This window comes from Mirounga angustirostris, unplaced genomic scaffold, assembly GCF_029215605.1.
Source record: "Mirounga angustirostris isolate CCGP_5_RB_7025 unplaced genomic scaffold, mMirAng1.0.hap1 SCAF_8, whole genome shotgun sequence".
NCBI lineage: Eukaryota > Metazoa > Chordata > Mammalia > Carnivora > Phocidae > Mirounga > Mirounga angustirostris.
This window is the reverse complement of record NW_026991716.1, coordinates 120,357,784-120,373,276: the sequence shown is the minus strand read 5'-3', so window position 1 is coordinate 120,373,276 and position 15,493 is coordinate 120,357,784. Positions and strand designations below refer to the sequence as shown.

General features: G+C 42.8%; 1 protein-coding gene across 1 annotated transcript; it reads left to right on the top strand.

The window, feature by feature from the left end:
* Window positions 1-761: 761 nt before the first annotated feature.
* Window positions 762-3,174, top strand: CITED2 (Cbp/p300 interacting transactivator with Glu/Asp rich carboxy-terminal domain 2). The gene is made up of 2 exons (XM_045865638.3): window positions 762-1,001; window positions 1,470-3,174. The coding sequence occupies exon 2, from the start codon at window positions 1,478-1,480 to the stop codon at window positions 2,291-2,293; it is 816 nt and encodes a 271-aa protein (XP_045721594.1). The 5' UTR covers window positions 762-1,001; window positions 1,470-1,477; the 3' UTR covers window positions 2,294-3,174.
* The last annotated feature ends 12,319 nt before the right edge of the window (window positions 3,175-15,493 follow it).

The window sequence follows — 15,493 nt, the reverse complement described above, 5'->3', positions numbered from 1 at the left end:
GGCCCGAAAGCGCGGACCGGACTCCCAAGCGCGGGAGCGGAGGCGGCCGGGCCCGCGAGCGCGCTCCGTCCACCTGCAGCCGCTGCCGGTCCCCGCCCCCAGCTCCTGTCCTTGAAAGGAGTTGGGGCGGCGGGGGGAAATGCATCTACACGCAGAACATCTACATCAGGTTTACCCAGCGCCCCTGTAAAAACACAAAGGCACAGCCCAGGAAAGTGTGCTCGGGGAAGGGGCATTATTTGTCCGGGGATTTAAAACCCCCTTCGGGGAAACACAGCCATTCTTCGCAGCCTGGGGGGGTGGGGAGTGTTGCAAAGCCGGGGAGGCAGAAGGGCACTATGGAGGAAGGGGGCGCTGGGAGAACCCCCTTTTCCCCTAGAAGGCACCTCAGATCCCTAGGTGAGCCGAGCGGGAGAGCTGGGGGTGGGGGATCCGACCAGAGGGGAGCGGTGCATTTTCCTCGCTCCTCTCAGGGCAGGCGCTACTTTGGGGCTAGGGGCCCAGGGGGCATTTTCTCCCAGCTGCAGGAGCCGCCGGGCTGGTCCCGCGTTTCTGGGGCGCATGGAAACCAGAGCCCGCGGCAGCGAGGCGGCGCCTGGGCCCGCAGCCTCTGCGCACGTGCCTCTGGCCGCGGGGACGCGGCTCGCCTACCCGGTCCGGCGTGCCCGGGGCTCCGGAGTCCGCGTTTTGCCGCCGCCCACCCGGGAGGCTCGCTCCGCCCTTCCTGAAATCCCTTATATTAACTGTGGCCAAAGCCCTAAGAAACACAGCTCATTGTTGGCAGCTGCCGGGCGGTCTTACCGAGCTGTGAGGGCAGCAGAGGGGAAATAAAAGGGAACGGCTCCGATTCTGCCCCAGCGGCCACTGCAAGACCTCCGTGCCGACGTCGCGACAGCGAGCGCCCTGCACACCAGGAAGGCCCCCTCTATGTGCTGCTGAGCCGGTCCTGGACCCGACGATCCCGCCCTCGGTCTTCGGAGCAGAAATCGCAAAGACGGAAGGTAAGCGCGGCGGGCGAAGCTGGCTGGGGCGCCTGCCAGCCCAGTCCTCCGAGGGCTGGGTTTGCCCGGAGGAAGAGCGTGAGGCGGAGCTGGGGAATAACAACAGGATGTGCAACAACAGGATGAGGAGGGCTGATTTAATGCCTGAAGTTCGCGGCAGGGCTACGGGGCACTTCCTTTATTAGGCGACTTCGGGGAGCAGAGGGGGTGTGGGCTCGGGTCCGCCCGCACGATCCGCAGGGGAAGGGGCTGTTTGTTCAGCGCCCAGCTCTGTTGTGGGTTGGCAGGTCCGCCGTGGTGGCGAGCCCGGGTGCACAGGCTGCTAGTAGGATCCCGGGGAGAGCGAGCGATTTCGCAGCCGACGTGCGTCCGGGGAGCCTAGGGGGGCAGAGGCGAGAAAAAGCGGGGTGCGCCGTGGTGGGCTGCACGTGTGGCGCGGGTCTTACCGTCTGCCCTTTTTACTTGCAGGACTGGAAATGGCAGACCATATGATGGCCATGAACCACGGGCGCTTCCCCGACGGCACCAATGGGCTGCACCACCACCCTGCCCATCGCATGGGCATGGGGCAGTTCCCGAGCCCCCATCACCACCAGCAGCAGCAGCCCCAACACGCCTTCAACGCCCTGATGGGCGAGCACATACACTACGGCGCGGGCAACATGAATGCCACGAGCGGCATCAGGCATGCGATGGGGCCGGGGACTGTGAACGGCGGGCACCCCCCGAGCGCGCTGGCCCCCGCAGCCAGGTTTAACAACTCCCAGTTCATGGGCCCCCCGGTGGCCAGCCAGGGAGGCTCCCTGCCGGCCAGCATGCAGCTGCAGAAGCTCAACAACCAGTATTTCAACCATCACCCCTACCCCCACAACCACTACATGCCGGATTTGCACCCTGCTGCAGGCCACCAGATGAACGGGACAAACCAGCACTTCCGAGATTGCAACCCCAAGCACAGCGGCGGCAGCAGCACCCCCGGCGGCTCGGGCGGCAGCGGCGCCCCCGGCGGCTCCGGCGGCACCTCGGGTGGCGGCGCGGGCAGCGCCAACAGCGGCGGCGGCGGCGGCAGCGGCAGCAACATGCCCGCCTCCGTGGCCCACGTCCCTGCTGCAATGCTGCCGCCCAATGTCATAGACACTGATTTCATCGACGAGGAAGTGCTCATGTCCCTAGTGATAGAAATGGGTTTGGACCGCATCAAGGAGCTGCCCGAACTCTGGCTGGGGCAAAACGAGTTTGATTTTATGACAGACTTCGTGTGCAAACAGCAGCCCAGCAGAGTAAGCTGTTGACTTGACCGAAACCCCGGCGCAAAGAAATCAAACCCGCCCCCCCGCCCCCCGCCCCCCCACAACTTCGGTGTGAATTAAAAAACATTCCCTTAGACACAGTATCTCACTTTTCAGATCTTGAAAGGTTTGAGAACTTGGAAACAAAGTAAACTATAAACTTGTACAAATTGGTTTTAAAAAAATTGCTGCCACTTTTTTTTTTCTGTTTTTGTTTCGTTTTTGTAGCCTTGACATTCACCTCCCTTATGTAGTTGAAATATCTAGCTAACTTGGTCTTTTTTGTTGTTTGTTTTTACTCCTTATTTCCTCACTTTCTCCAGTGCTCAACTGTTAGATATTAATCTTGGCAAACTGCTTAATCTTGTGGATTTTGTAGATGGTCTCAAATGACTGAACTGCATTCAGATTTACGAGTGAAAGGAAAAATTGCATTAGTTGGTTGCATGAACTTTGAAGGGCAGATATTACTGCACAAACTCTGCCATCTCGCTTCATTTTTTAAACTATGCATTTGAGTACAGACTAATTTTTCTTAATATGCTAAACTGGAAGATTAAACAGATGTGGGCCAAACCGTTCTGGATCAGGAAAAGTCATACTGTTCACTTTCAAGTTGGCTGTCCCCTCCCCCATATGTACAGACAATAATAGGGTGTGGAATGTCGTCAGTGGCAAACATTTCACAGATTTTTATTTTGTTTCTGTCTTCAACATTTTTGACACTGTGCTAATAGTTATATTCAGTACATGAAAAGATACTACTGTGTTGAAAGCTTTTTAGGAAATTTTGACAGTATTTTTGTACAAAACATTTTTTTGAAAAAATACTTGTTAATTTATTCTATTTTAATTTGCCAATGTCAATAAAAAGTTAAGAAATACTTGTTTTCTAGAAGTCATTTGGGGGGAGGGGTGGTTCCTTTCGGTGGCTTTTCTTTCCCTCTTTAAGTTGAACACTTTATTGATGAGAGTAAGCATTCCAAAGGATAAATTACAGGACACTAAAACAGGTCATGATGAGCTTAAGTGGAGAGCAGGATTTAACATAATTGGCATAATGCTTCATTGTTACCATTGTAACATGCCTCTTGGTGTGGTTTAATCAGAAGCTGCAAAGTTGTCCAAGAGCATTTTTTTTTCTTAATTGCCATCATTTTCAAGTGTACTCCAGAGTTAGGTTTGTAGCATTAAATATCATAAATATTTTTTTCACAGTGTGTTGGGGGGGAACCAAGTGTTTCTGGTTATACCTGATTCAACTACGTAAATGAAGGTAGATAGGGATAATATGCTGGGAGATTGATGAGGATGGCATTAAACATAAATCTACCTTTATCTCTAGTGACGAATTTTATTTCTCAGCAAAAGTCCTAAGGAGAGGCACACATTTTCTAGCTTAATCTCTGAAATAGCTTCTGACTGGTTTATAGTCCTAAGAGGAAGAGGGGGCAGAATTCCACCTTGAGGCTTTCTATTTTGTTCTATAATATTTAAAATTTACACAGGGAGGTTGATTCAAAGGTCAAATTACAGTCTTCACAAGATGTTCCCTCTCAAGCATGCCCTGTTCTCCAGAATTCTGAGCTTTTTTCTGTTAACAGGCAAGGGGTGCAAAGGACATAAGGATAAGATTGTCTTAATTTTACCTACGTGTGTTATCAAGAAGACATAATTATGGTTAAGTGTCGAGTTTTGCCTTATATAATCAAGTAAAAAGTCATATTGTTAAATTCTCAAGTTGTCCCAGTTTGAAGATGGAATTTTGTTTTCCCTTTCATGTTTTCCTAGCTTATCTTATAAGAACAATACATCTACATTCAAGAAAGAATACAGTCTTTTATATTTGACCCACTGGAGAAGTAAAGAAATAGAGCTGGAGGAAAATCTCACAAATAATACTTGAAAAGAGCATTTCATTTAGACTCTCAGATTCTAATCTTAAATCCCATATTTCATAATTAAAAAATCAGAGAAGGAAACACAGAAGTATTAAATTACAGTGAGTCTGGCAGAAAGGCTGGTTTCGGAATAATTCAGATCACCTACATTCTATAATTCTATTTGCAAGACAAGCCATTAAAATTAAGATGCACACTCCACTGGGCTCTTGATACCTCTGTAACTGACACCTCCTTATTCAAAATTATGTCCTAAATAAATAATTTCTTTGAAAATATAAAATCATTTGAAACTCTTCACCCCATTTTTAAAAACTCATCCAGATTTCCCACATTAATAGTTCGAGCTGAAGTTTTCTTCAGCTAAAATATGTCAATACTAAATCTGCAATCAGCAGTAAATCTTCCCGGCTAAGCATTTTCGCAGTAAGTTTTTCTTTTCTTTTTTCCAGAGGCTCAAGTGAAAAAATATGTTTGCATACATACTAGTACAGCAATTCATGTTCTTTTTCACTTGTGCCAGGAAAAAAGGAAAGCTAATGGAGGCATGGGTTGTTTTTTTTTTTTTTTTTTTGCATAAAGAAAGACGCAAAAGAATAGTCTTGCCACCACCCTTCACCATTTATTGTGCCAGGAAATAAGCCACAACACCTGCTCTGTCCCTAAATTCCTCCCTGCTGCTCTAACACCGGAACACGTATGGGAGATGCAGAGCCCAAGGAACTATTATTAGATCCTGAGCCCATCTCTGCCAGAACAGAGGACTCAAACAGAGGAGCTGGGTTTTTAAAAGCACAATTTCTCCTCAGTGCAAATACAACCCTCCCCCAACCCCGTTCATTTGAATGACCTCTGTTTCATGAAAACTCTTTCTTGATCAACAATTGAGCAGATTCTATGTGATATCGGCAGGTCTCTTAAGCAGAGGAAAAATAACTCCTTGTTTGAACAACCTGATTAATGAAACCTGTACAGTGACCTAGATCACCGGGCTACTGGCGGACGTTTGCAAAACCTTTTGTGGTCTTGCTTTCTACCAAGTTGCTTATAGCATATGGGGAAATTTGACCTCTGTACCTTGGCTGTTTTTCAAAAAGTTCTAATATGGTACAAGAGAGCTTCTGTTCTTTAAGCTTTGCCCACAAATAGACACTCCACGCTTGATTTTTCAAGATGAGATCAATGATAAGTAAGAACATCATAGAAGCATGTCAGAAAAATAACACATTGATAAAAACTTGTCCCTCTGCCTTGTGGCTGCTAAAATCCTGGTGGCAGTATTTTTGCTGGAGCTGATAAAGCCGTGACAACTATGGATGGGCCTTTGAAGGACAGTTACCTAATCACCACTGTTTATGGGGTGCTAGGCTAGACCACTAGTACCAGAAGGCTGACATCTATTGTGAAGTTTATGGTCTCCATGACTTTTACTACTGTAAACGCCTGGGATAGCTATAAATTGATGTCAGCATTAAAGGCCAGATCCTTTAGAGCAAAATATTAATCCACTAATCTATTATGGGTGGCCGGCTTTGAAATATAAACTTTGCAGTCCCAGACCATTAGGTGTTTTCGCCCCCTTGTGGAATTTATTTAGAAGGTCAAAGGAAAGCCATCTGCCCAAGAGGGATTTTGTTGTTGTTGTTGTTTTATTGTTTGTTTACCATTTCTGAATGCTTCGTTTTCTTTCTTGAAGCGAACGGCACATATTTGAGCAACACAATTTTTAGCAAAGAAGATCCCAAAGTAAACTCCTTTGATGCAAATAAGAGTGTTTTACTTACCAAAGACCTTAGCTTATGATGAAATGTACATAGTTGAGATTTGCCTCACATTTCAAAACAGGCATTGGTTAAGGGAATGTCTTTTATCAAAGTATAATGAGCAATGCTTTCGCCTGTCAGTTAAAGCTGATACCCTGCACCCTCACAACAGCACTCTTGGTCTGGGACAAGTGCAAATAACAATGCATCTGATGGTAAGGGTTTGGAGAGGTGGAGGGAACTCTCTAGGAATGCAGAATGCAGTTATCTGTGTTGGAATGTGACCAAGCCACAGGCTCTAATCTTGTGAAAGGGCCACAGGATGTTTAATGAGAATGAGTGCTGCTGTCTAATTGCTTCAGTAAAATTTACTTTAAAATAAGCTTGGCAGATAACATTGTCTCCAAAAAATAAATAAATTTAGAATTCAGAGAATTTAGGACCCAAGCCATTGGCAATTTTCTCCTCTCTGACCGTATTGTTTTGCTAGCACAAAAGAGGTGTTACACAGCTTCAGAGATGGTGTTTATCATTTTGGTCCTGTACCACTATCCTCAGAATCAGAGCTCCCAGGCAGGTTGAAGCAAGAACAAGAGGTAGCAAGCACATCAAGTGACTTAGCCAATGAGCCCCTATTATCATGTGTTCTGTTTGTCTTTTCCCCCCAGAATAGAAGAAACAGTGGCAATGTCAGAATTTTAATTGCCATGGACTGGCTTAAATTACTTGACCTATTTTTATCCAGCGAGGAGAGAAATGATTCTGTTTTTCCTGGTAGCAATACTTCTCATTTAAATTGGAAAAAGAAATATAAAGACATTTCTCTATCAAATGCTGTACTGCTCATAAATAGTTGTAGTTTGCTTTATACTAAATAAGACTCACATACATTTTTGAGAAATTTTAAGACACCCGAAATGAAGAACTTTTCCCCCTCGTTGGAGAACTTAAATTCATAAGGAAGGCTAAATAATGAACTGAAAATACACTAAGAGCTGTTGGTGTGAATTCCCACAGTATTTTGCTATTTATGAACATAATAAAAGAAAGGCTAAGAGCAATTGGGGTCTCCTGTGTTGAGGATCTGAATCCATGTGGGTCCTTGGGAAAGAGAATATCAACCAACACCTTCCATTGGATCTCAGAGCAAGTAATGGCTCCTTAGTGCATGGATCCTCATCAGCTACTTCTGTCCCCACGATGAGCATTGAAGTTGTCAGAGCCAGCCCCAGGAGCCAGCTGGGGGTCCTTTTTGAGAATTCTCCTTGGCTACACCAAGACATGCAGAGTGAACTAAAGCAGACACAAGGTGAACGATGAGTATGATGACTAGCTTTATAGGCGGTTGGTTTTCATGAGGCTGAGCTAATCTGAAAGATTAGTGAGGCAGGGAACAACGTGGGTGAGGACAATGCTTCACAGGGTTCTTGGCATTTTCCTGTGGTATCACCAATGTGATCCAGCCTGAAATCCTTCCCCTACTTCCCTCTCCAGTGGGCTGGTTCCTTGATCACATTTCGGGTTGCTGAACAAAGCAGACAAGGGATTCTGGCTCCAAAGGGCCTTGTGGCCAGCCAAGGTTAGAGTGCTCTGCTTCGCAGGAGGTATGCAAATAGGCGAGTGGCTTTTGAAAAGTTAATAGTGCTAAAGAATCCTGCCGGTCTATTCTTAAAAGCCGGGTGGGGAGCGAGATTTAGGCTTGAGTAAAAGTCAAACTCGCATGAAACCAGAAAAAAAAGTTGTCAGAGGACAGCCAACTCCAGGGTGTGATATTATTTTATGAACACTTGTAGGGGACAGGATGCTAGAGTGGAGGAAATGTGATCAGGGCTATTGAAGCCTTTTCTCTTTGTGTCTCCCTAGGGACTGATAGAAAATCTGGCCTTGTGGTTTCTTTAACTAGCTTGACCACAGAGCTTTTTAAATTTCTGGTAACCCACCTTTTTTTGTTGTTGTTGTTCCCCCTTTGCTTCATGACCATATCTCCATGCTGACAAACACATAGTACTTAAAATTGTTCATAAAAATCCTTAAGTCACCTTGTAAATACTGCCTTGATACATTTATTTTGGCTAACTCTTTGAAGGAAGATCTTGGATGCCAAATGATGGCTAGTTCCATATTTCTTCTCTTAATCTTATGTGTTTGGCAAATATGTGGACGATGGAGCCAGTAGGTGAAAAGTAATTGAACTGCTATGCTCTTAATATGAACCTAAAATAAATATCTAAATGTTTCTTAGATCCCTGTCTGCTACCATGCTTTAGGACAAAGATTCTCAGCTAGGTGGGGCCACTCCTCTAGGAGGCAGATCAGAATGGGGAGAAGGTGTAGGACAGTAACTTGAAAAAACATACTCCATACTATCATGTCTTTGGGAAAATATTTAAATACATATTATTTCAGTAGGACTTTTTAAAAATCTTCTTGACCGATGGGGCATGGACTTTAAACTGGTGAGAAACACTGTTTAGGCTACACGATTTTTACCAAACCAGAGAAATTCACCCTTCAGCCAGCATTACTTAACAAATTATTTTGTTAAGCTTCCTATGACTGAGCTGACTTTGCTGAGCACCTACTATGGGACAGGCATGGTGATGGGCACTTTATGTACGGAATCTTATTTGATCCTCACAATATTCCTACAAGGCTCATGTCATTATTCCAGAATTAGATAAGGAAACTGTTATTTGGAGAGGAAGTAAGCTGCTCAAGGGCAATACAGCTGGTAGGAGGCTGAGTGGTTTTCCAGACCTCACTTCTAATACATAACACTACCGTTCTAAACCAAATTAGTCTTACTCTTGGATGTCATGATTGTAAGCTCATCGGTCAATTTAATAATGTGCTGCAGGAAAAAAAAAAAAAAAGCACTATATTATATGTATGCAAATGATGAAGTATACTAACACAACTATGACACGGAGCTATCCGTACAGTGACATACCATTTATTTTTGGGATTCACAACATTTGGATCTACACTTCTCACATCCAGTCTAAAGATTCTTCTTGTTCAGCCCCAACAGCGCAAGAGTAGCGTAGGTGGTGAGTCTGCCTAATCCCTTCTCGTTCACACTTCAAGTCAAATGAAATAGTACCAGTGATTTAAATTTTTATTTTGTTTTTTATTTAATTGAATTACAGATTGCTGGATAATAAAGTTTCTTTTGCAAATTAAGGGAACACCTTAGCTTTGTCAATTTCATAACCTATTAAATCAGAATGTCAATGGCTAGATTCTTCCATGTAAACAGAACCACCTCACAACTTGACATGCTGCCTGGAAGCAACTATGATTTAACATTGTTCATAAGAGTCAGGCTGATTTCAGAATATTAGCATGCCAAAAATAGACACATCTCAAAATAAAGAAAATATAGTATTTAGTTACTTTACACTTAAATAAGCTTCCTCAATCTATCTAAACTTTCTTCATGGAGGTACAAGCCCACTTCCTCTTGCTTTGGTCTTCTATGGAAACAGAAAAATTTTCCATTAATAATCGTAGTAAAAAGAATAGTACAGGAGGAGTAAAAACCATGGGTTGTAGTCTTAGCTCTGCAACCAAATAGCTGGGTAACTTAATCACTGTTGGCTCAAGTTTCTCCATCAGTAAAATGAAGATATATGTTTAATTAATATATATCCCCTCTTCAAATTCTCAAGAAGGAAACATAAACCCATTCCTATCATTTTCTTCCTCTGGAAAACTGCAGTAGAATATGATAAAACCTCTTCAAAATCTTTACATTCCTCTTGCCATTCATTTTCCAAGATAAACGTGAGTCTGGGGATGTGTTGCTATTTAGGTCAACTCTTCAATGGTTGGAATCATCTCTATAACTGTCCCCCTTCGTTGCCATAATAAACACATAAAAACTAGAGTTGGCTACTATAATTTCTCAGTCTGTAAGCAAATGCCAAAAAATTGCTACTTGCAAAGACACAAGTGACTATGCAACATTCTTGGCTGACGCAGTGGTTGAAGTATATATATTATGTATTGAAAATAATTTGATCAATTCTTCATTCAGTTTCTGCTCTATGTTCTTACAGGTTAATTTCATTTTTCAAACCTCATAAATAGCAGATGCAGAATAAATGTTTGGGCTCTCTTTCCTTCAAACAACTCTTCCTGGACCATCATCATCATCACTGTTATTGTTTATTTTCTGGAGAAGACAATCCTATATTAAAGCTAAAATACAGGAACCTAGCAAGTGCTAGACACTGTGAGTTTTCAAGCAGGTAAGAGGTACACATCTGTGCCCTCTTATTTCCTTTCCCCCAACTTCCCAACACACACAGTCTCTTTTCTGTTTTATACCATCACAGTCCTCCAGTTTGGGGAATCAATTATTTAGCTAGATGAAAAATAGAGTGATTGAAAATAGTTATACAGAGGAAACTGTACACTATAATACATAACTACCCAAGAAATAATTATTGACTGACATGTAAAGGGGAAGGAGATGAAGAATCATGATCAACTATTACACTAAAATATGTTCCTTTCACTACTTGGCCACTAGGTGTAGCTGAAGGTCCATAAGTTCATATTTACACTTAAGTCACCTATTCGATTGTTACAAGCTTAAAGAACTTGCTTCCTAAGAAGTCAAACTCTCTCTTTTCGCAGACGACATGATACTTTATGTGGAAAACCCAAAAGATTCCACCCCCAAATTACTAGAACTCACAGCAATTCAGTAATGTGGCAGGATACAAAATCAATGCACAGAAATCAGTTGCTTTCTTATACACTAACAAAGCCACTGTAGAAAGAGAAATTAGAAAAATGATTCCATTTACAATAGCACCAAAAACCATAAGATACCTCGGAATAAACCTAACCAAAGAGGTAAAGGATCTATACTCTAGGAACTACAAAACACTCATGAAAGAAATTGAAGAAGACACAAAAAGATGGAAAAACATTCCATGCTCATGGATCGGAAGAATAAACATTGTTAAAATGTCTATGCTACCCAGAGCAATCTATACCTTCAATGCCATTCCGAGCAAAATTCCCATGACGTTTTTCAAAGTACTGGAACAAACAATCCTAAAATTTGTATGGAATCAGAAAAGACCCCGAATCGCCAAGGAAATGTTGAAAAAGAAAAACAAAGCTGGGGGCATCATGTTGCCCAATTTCAAGCTATATTACAAGGCAGTGATCACCAAGACAGCATGGTACTGGCAGAAAAACAGACATAGAGACCAATGGAACAGAATAGAGAGCCCAGATATGGACCCTCAACTCTATGGTCAAATAATCTTTGACAAAGCAGGAAAAAATATGCAGTGGAAAAAAGACAGTCTCTTCAATAAATGGTGCTGGGAAAATTGGACAGCCACATGCAGAAGAATGAAACTCGACCATTCTCTATCACCATACACAAAGATAAACTCAAAATGGATGAAAGACCTCAATGTGAGACAGGAATCCATCAAAATCCTAGAGGAGAACATAGGCAGTAACCTCTTTGACATCGGCCACAGCAACTTCTTTCAAGATACATCTCCAAAAGCTAGTGAAACAAAAGCAAAAATGAACTTTTGGGACTTCATCAAGATAAAAAGCTTCTGCACAGCAAAGGAAACAGTCAACAAAACAAAGAGGCAACCCACAGAATGGGAGAAGATATTTGCAAATGACACTACAGATAAAGGGCTGGTATCCAAGATCTATAAAGAACTTCTCAAACTCAACACCCAAAAAACAAATAATCAAGTCAAAAAATGGGCAGAAGATATGAAAAGACACTTCTCTGAAGAAGACATACAAATGGCTAACAGACACATGAAAAAATGTTCATCATCATTAGCCATCAGGGAAATCCAAATCAAAACCACACTGAGATACCACCTTACACCAGTTAGAATGGCAAAAATGGACAGGGAAAGAAAGAAATATTGGAGAGGTTGTGGAGAAAGGGGAACCCTCTTACACTCTTGGTGGGAATGCAAGTTGGTACAGCCACTTTGGAAAACAGTGTGGAGGTTCCTCAAAAAATTAAAAATAGAGCTACCTTATGACCCAGCAACTGCACTCCTGGGTATTTACCCTAAAGACACAGATGTAGTGAAAAGAAGGGCCATATGCACCCCAATGTTCATAGCAGCAATGTCCGTAATAGCCAAACTGTGGAAAGAGCCGAGATGCCCTTCAACAGACGAATGGATAAAGATGTGGTCCATATATACAATGGAATATTACTCAGCCATCAGAAAGGATGAATACCCAACTTTTACACCAACATGGATGGGACTGGAGCAGATTATGCTAAGTGAAATAAGTCAAGCAGAGAAAGTCAATTATCACATGGTTTCACTTATTTGTGGAACATAAGGAATAGCATGGAGGACATTAGGAGAAGGAAGGGAAAAATGAAGGGGGGGGGGAATTGGAGGGAGAGATGACCATGAGAGACTATGGACTCTGAGAAACAAACTGAGGGTTTTAGAGGGGAGGGGGTTGGGGGATGGGTTAGCCTAGTGATGGGTATTAAGGAGGGCACATACTGCGTGGAGCACTGAGTGTTATACGAAAACAATGGATCGTGGAACACTACATCAAAAACTAATGGTGTAATGTAGGGTGATTAACATAACATAATAAAATTTAAAAAAAAAAAAAGAACTTGCTTCCTGCCCTTGCTGTTTGTTTTATTTATTGAATGTAAAATGTTCCATGTGATCTATTAGAACTCAAAATTAAAGATAAGCCAATGATACCTTAACACGCTCTGCCCACATACCATTGCTCACTACAGCTTGATAGAAATTGGAAATGGACAAAAGCTATCTTTGAACAGCTCTCCACTTCCCCACCCCTCTATCCCCTTCCCTTTCCAAAGTGCTCTCACCCTGCCTTCCCTTCACTCAGGTACCAGTGGCTCAATTTTCTGCCCTGCTGGGAACACTTATATCTTAGGAGGGAAACTGGAGAGAGTACAACATTTAAACTGAAGGAGTAAGTTTTGAGTGGTAGGTTTTTGTGCACCAGCCTGAAAGAGATTTGAAGGTTGCTAGGTCTTTCTCTGCCTTTCTCTGACCCTTAAATCATTCCCCTCTTCTGTTTCTCCTCTTATCTTTCAAGCCAGTCCAGTCTGACGTCTTATATTAAGCCTTTTGCTCTTCCCTTAAGTATTGATATTCACCAGAATTCTCACCTCACCCTACTTGCCAATTCCATAAATTCCTAAAGGTTCTGATACCATTAGAAAGGGTTCTAACACTGAGGATTCCAATACCTGGATCTTCAGCCCCAGCCTCCTTACACACACACACACACACACACACACACACACACACACACTGACTTCTGATAAGCATTTAAGCACATCATGTCCAAGACTCATTCAGTCCTCTCTCCCTTAACCCCTATGTTGAATTCCTGGTAATGGAACTACCATTCTTTTAGATTCACAAGCCAGAAGTCTAGAAATCCTAGATTTCTTCCTTTTTATCCACCTCAGTTCCCATCAATCTAATTGGTCAATGCAATTTGCCCTTGCTTTCTCTGTGCCTGAAATGTGCTCTCCTTCCTAAACATCTCTTTGCTTTTTCAATGACCATATTAATTAAAATGGAAAACTACCTCCTGTTTTTCCCCACGGGTCCCTGAGCTGCAATATAAGAAGCCCAACTATCCTGAAGCTGTCATACCATGAGGAAGTCAGGCCGCTTAGAAAAGCCATGTATAGGTGCGTCTGCCAACACGCTCCCACCTGATAGCCAGTAACAACCTCCAGTGTGAGTGAAGATGCCTCCACGTGCTTCCACACTCCAGCACTGAGTTGCCCTTAGCTGTTAGGTCTTTCCAGCAGGAGCCCCAGATGTTAGATATTATAGAGCAGAGATGAACCATGCTCCTGGTACCCTTTCTGAACTCCTGTCCCATAGAATCCATGAGCATCATAAAATGGAGAGTTTTGGGGTGATTTGATAAATAGCTACCATAACTGAATAGCACTTAACCACTATCTCGCATAATACATAATTTACTTATTCAAATTATTTCCGGATTCTCTCCCTACTTTAAATTATGAGCCCTATGAGGATAGGAATTTTTGTCTATGTTGTTTATTATACCCAGAAGAATACTGGTACCTGGTAGGTGCTTAATAAATATTTGTTGATTAAATGAATGACTCAAGGAGTGAATGAATTCATTTCACCTTTGTTGTATCATTCTCCTCTCCATTCCCCTCCTATTGTCTTAGTTCAGACACTACTTCTTACTTAGACCGCAATAACTTCCTATCTGGTCTCACTTCCTCCGATTTTACCCCCTACCATCCAAGCTTCTTGCTTCAGGAGGAGTTATTCTAAGATATAGATTTGATCCTATTACTCAGGCCAACTGAAACGGTTCATCTAAGCAGTCATGTTCATATCACAATGACCCTGTCTCCCAATGACACGAATGATTGGACCATAGGCAAGTAGCTGTCCAGAGGCTAGTACCTTGGCTGGCCAGGAAAATTCCAACCAAGAGACAGAGAAACTATAGTCAGATCACAGTGGTGTTTAAACTGAAATCATCTAGAGGTGAGCCCAGGATGTCCTTTTGGGGTCATATACTCATACTGAAGACCAGAGAAACTAGCTTGCAGAAGTCCACAGGAGAGGAATACTGGGTCAGAACAAAGTAATACTAAGAGACCATATGACCCCAAATACAGAGGGAGAGAGAAGATACGTCTGTCCGCAACAGATTTCTGATTCCCCAATTCAGTGTCCATGACACCCGCCTGTGCATTGTTCCTATGAGATATCCCCAGCCCTTAAAAATCCCCTTGTTAATATGATTAATAAACAATTTCTCTGAACCAAGAAAATCATGTACATGTTGGCAGATGATTAATCTCAGTGCAAAATGAATGGAACCTAATATTTATGAACAATTTACTGATAGCTAGCTATGTGGTCTGTTTCCATGATTAGATGCACTGGCCCATATGCCAAAGCCAAAAAGAAAACAATAGTCCAGTAAGATTGAAACAAGGGGATAAGAGAAATCTAATACACGACATCTTTTGTTCTATCCACTCATTGCTTGCCTGACCCTTCCACAAAATGCCCCTTTCTGCATTCCAGTCATGTACATCCACTCAAGAACTCCCATGATCTTACTTGGCCACAGCGACTGGTTAGAGCTACCCAGATAGACTCCATTGAACCAATCATCAGACCTTATCTTCCTGGTTGCAGCTAATTTGTCCACAGATAACACTTGACCCAGTAAAAACCTTTCCCAGGAAGTTTTTAACTCCACAATAGACAGATCAAGTTTTAATCCCTCTCTAGTGATGAAATTGAGCCTGGAAACTGCTGTGAGCCATATTTCCAGCTGTGTGGAAGAAGCTGGTCTGCGACAATGAAGACAATATGAAGAGAGAAGCAGAGACAAAAAAGTGATCTGTTATCATCGAAATCCCTGAGGTCTACTTGCAATTTTGCCTTTCCTGGAGTTTGGTTACATGAGACAATACAATTTCCTGTTTCTGCACTAATTTTAGTTGG